A 4,338-nucleotide genomic window follows, 5' to 3' on the forward strand; every position below is an offset into this window, starting at 1 on the left:
AAACATCTTCGCTGGAATCTCACAAAACCCAGAACACCAGCTCTATCGCGGAGCTCACCCCATATACAATTGGATGTGATGTAGTTGTGCTGAAATCCTTAAAATCTCTAGCAGCAATTTGCATGCATTCTGTGACATAAAACCGCAAAGCACCGAGAAGTTGCCTTATCGGCGACACAATTACAGACAGGACAGACAAAGTACATAAGTAACATTAAAATATTCGTAGATTTCTTCGAAAAATAAGTTATAAACTGGCCTACGTGCCATTTCTATTTTATTATTTTTCGGTCGACCGACAACAACAATTCTTTACACAGTGAGATTAGATCAAGTCTTTAAACGGCGTTTAAAGCAATAAAAGCCCAAAATCGGCCAGTTCATTTCTTTAAACGCGTTTAAGCACAAACTAAGTTTAAGGTTCTGGTAAAATTCGTTTCGCGCGTCAAACTGAGTTTCAGACGTTAAACTGGTTTAAGATCGCTTGATGAAAATGAGCCTTAGTGTCGTTTCAAATGAATAGCTTGCGGTCACAACTTTAATTGTTTATTGCAACTTAAATATTGCAATTTGAGGGCAGATATTTGGTATGCGCGATTTCTATAGATGGACAAATATATTAAAGGGATAAAAAAAATATTTCAGTTCCCCATTCAACAGTCGCTTGCCCCGTGAATTACGGCAGACCATTTCGAGGGTCCTGGATAAACCCATGTCATGCGATTTTCCAAAGCTTTTGTAGAGACGCAAGTTAGATGTGGGAAATACCCAAGAATCAATGATAAGAAGCTGATTGCAGCACCCCCATTTGCTGCAACTCTACTATAATATATAATATATAGTGACATCCTAGATATAAATTCTGACGATTTTGTATTGATTATAATGAACAAGGCTCAAGCAGAAATAAACAAAAAATTGGCTCCAAATTACTTGATATTCCATCTAAATTCAATGTTTATTTTTATGAGACGAACTGCAGCGAATACATTTATTAACTTGGAAGAATCTCTTAAATATTGAAAAGCAACACAATTTGCATACTTCATTAGAAACCCATAAAAATGATGCAATTATTGTTGAAGGGTTGGTGCAACAAGAGCAGAAATATCCCGTATCAAGCATTCTTTATTCCAAAACTCAAGGGCGAATCGATATTGACATCCTAGATATAAATTCTGACGATTTTGTATTGATTATAATGCAAAAAAGTCAAGCAGAAATAAAAAAAAATTGGCTCCAAGAATTTAAGCATCGATGCATCGAAAAATAAAAAACAGAAAATATCAAGCAGAGGTGTACAAAATACTTAGAACCCTACTTGAAGAAACAGACGAAAAACGATTTTATGATTTATTTTTGGGAACCAAAAACTATTTGAGTATCAATTAGGAAACTAAAGGTTTTGCAAACTATTTTTTTAATAACCATAAAAATTATATTTTTTCTTGGGCATTTTGTTTCCGCCTTCACTCTGGGGTCAATTCAAACATGCACTTAGAAAGAAAGCATCGAACTGCAAGAGACCGCCTTTTTCATCAACTAGTTATTCATCACAAAGCGAAAGTAACGAGTAAAATTAAAGCTATTAGGAGCAGACATAAAAAAGCATAACGTTAGATTCAAGCAAGTTAATACAAAATCAACGAGGTTAGATCTACACAAATCCAAAAAATGAATCTAAATATTTCATAGAGAAAGCAGACGACCATTTTAAAAATATACATATATAGGAGGAGATACATATATACAAGGTGTGATTGTTGCATTCATCAATTCGCTTAAAGTTGTAGTGATAACGCTATCCAGTGGAGCATTTGTAAACATATTCATCTATTATGTAGCACAAGGAAAGAAGGTGTTGGCCAATTTCAATTAACGAGAGATGCAATTCGACAAGTTGGTAGTCAACGGACCAGCCACAATGACATTGAAAATATCATCATATCAGAAATTACAAAAGAGAAAAAACGTATTACAAACAATGATTTAGAAAAATAAAAAGCTATATTAAAGGATATGATCATGAGGATAATTGACAATACAAGTAACACTGAAATTTAACAGTATATTCAAAGCCTAGTTTTACCAACAGTTTAAGTACTCGACAACTCCAACAATATAATTTTATAAAAAAAAACTCAGAAGAAAAAACAAAAGCTAAAAAGAAACCTGCTAATAAATTATTGGAACCCTAATTGAGACTGTTTTCCGAAAAGAAGAAGGCACAGCAAAGTGTCGCTCGTATTGCAAAACCTTCTTCGATAGAAAAGAAATTGATTTACCCTGAAATTTTATCATAGAGCAATGAACCTTTTAGTTGAATATTCAGTTCACTTCTTCGTCGAAAGAGTCTTCGAAGAATCACCCATCGAAATCTTCATCTAATTCGACATGAACGTGTTCCAGAGGTTCTTCATTTAATTCACCGGTCGTCCCAGCATCGCAGTTATTGGACTCATTCCAGAGTTGCTGCCTCACTGCTTTGATGAGTTCGGCCAGGTCCTCTTTGAGCCCAATACGCTCGGCCTCCATATCTATGGTGTCCAAGCGCACCACGTATGAGAATTGAGGGAATGTTTCGCTTTCGAAGCCGAACCTGTAAAAATATTCACAGTCACCTTTCCCAACTTGCCTTTTTCTGAAGAAGTTGATCACGCAATTCACATCCCTTTCGAAGAACATTTTAGCATTTGCATGGTGAGTAAAAATCATGCGAGAAAAAAAACAAAACAAATTTCATTATATTGTTCATCAGTTTGTCGTAAAGAGCCTTTACGTTGTCCAGTTCATGCACGCGATGAAGAAGAGTGCCTGAAGAAGATGCCGTTTTAATATCTTTTAAAATGTAAAGGGTTATTGATTTAGCTTTGGCCACCTCGTTTTTGCATCTAATGTGCAATTTAGAGAAAAATGTTAAATAAAAATGTTGTAGATATTAACGTCTAGTTTAATAATATTTTTTTAAATTGAATGCCGATCTTTTTATTTCATATTCGAACTAATAGATCGAACTTTTAGTCCTATTAGACATGCCAAAAGTTGTGTTTTTCAATTTTCAATTGTTTTTAATTGACAATGATATTGTAATTAATGCTTATTGTGTTAATAACAGATATTGGTTAAGCTTTGACCACCCCGCTCTTGTATTTAATTTGATATTGAGACAAACAATTAAATGGAAAAGTTGTTGATATTAACGTATAGCATCTTTTAAGCTAATACCAATTGATACAGGGTGTCTGAAATTCAAGTAGCAGACCAAACTTACATTTTTAAATCGAACGCCGTTCTTTTTGTGGCAAATTCGAACTATGCTAGTTTATTTTCAGAGAATACCAACATTTCTATAGAATAGATGTTCAACAAAAGTTACGGCGTTTAATATTTACAACTTTGAAAAAATAATATTTATATCAAATAGGCCTAGAATTTTGAGTATAGTTTGATTATGCAATAAAAAGACTGGCGCGCAATTTAAAAAGTGTGAGTTTGCTTTGCCACTTGAATTTCATACACTTTGTATCAATCGGTATCATCTGAAAATAAACTGTCAATAACTTAGTCAATATTAACTATTAACTCAAAAACAGAAAAACAATGTCGAACATTTATACCGAATAGACCTGCACTTCGAGTTATAGTTCGAATATGCATTAAAAAGTACGGAATTCCATTTAAACAAATGTAAGTTTGGCCTGCCCCTTGAATGTGAGACACCCTGTATCTGTTTCTGTTGTCTTAAACTAAACTACAAGTTTATATCTACAAGCTTTGAACATGCACCTTCACTTATGAAAGACTCACCTTTGATCAGTTCCATTACCACACAATGTCGACTGAGATCGTAGGGTTGAGGCACCGGAAACTGGCGATCATGCAGGACTTTCATACAAGCGAACTCTTTGGTCGCTGATCTGGCAGACAGGTTCAGCCAGAAAGCAGACTTTCTGTGGCAATTGACAAAAATTGATTAAGGAAGGATCTCAGAAGGAAGAATTCGTTTTAAACAGTACCTTCTTTGGTGATGGCTAGGCTTGTTCACGCTCCTTTTAAAGTACAATAATCCACGCCGGTGCAACTTGAGGCATCTTTCCTGTTCCCCTGCAGACACAATATAAATATTGCTCTCCTTCCCCACGCTAATCTGGTTTCCAAAGGCATCGACAGAATCGCGTTTCCGCAAGGAGTTCAGCGCCAAATAGTCGTATCCAAAGACGTTGAGGCTTAACGCCTCAGGCCTGGTGCCTCTCTCGAACGACAGCAACTTATGTTTCTGCAGGTTACCAATTATTTTGCCTGTGCGCCAGTGCCTCAAACGGGCAATCGAAGCCACTT

General features: G+C 35.5%; 2 protein-coding genes across 5 annotated transcripts in view; one reads left to right on the forward strand and one right to left on the reverse strand.

Moving 5' to 3' along the window:
- LOC109546359 (carbohydrate sulfotransferase 1-like) overlaps positions 1-4,338 on the forward strand; it is a 50,723-nt gene that overhangs the window by 30,964 nt on the left and 15,421 nt on the right. The window lies entirely within an intron of this gene.
- Positions 2,055-4,338, reverse strand: LOC109546955 (serine/threonine-protein kinase RIO2-like; the record flags this gene model as incomplete). Of its 2 annotated transcripts, XR_007280352.1 has the most annotated exon segments (4): positions 2,055-2,599; positions 2,636-2,814; positions 3,808-3,950; positions 4,017-4,338. XR_007280352.1 is itself a non-coding variant. In XM_048661168.1 (3 exon segments), coding segments are annotated over 3 exon segments (527 nt in total), but the record flags the coding sequence as incomplete, so codon positions are not given.

Source organism: Dendroctonus ponderosae, unplaced genomic scaffold (assembly GCF_020466585.1).
Source record: "Dendroctonus ponderosae isolate FM_Combo_2020 unplaced genomic scaffold, Dpon_F_20191213v2 Dpon_F_20191213_1, whole genome shotgun sequence".
Classification (NCBI taxonomy): Eukaryota; Metazoa; Arthropoda; class Insecta; order Coleoptera; family Curculionidae; genus Dendroctonus; species Dendroctonus ponderosae.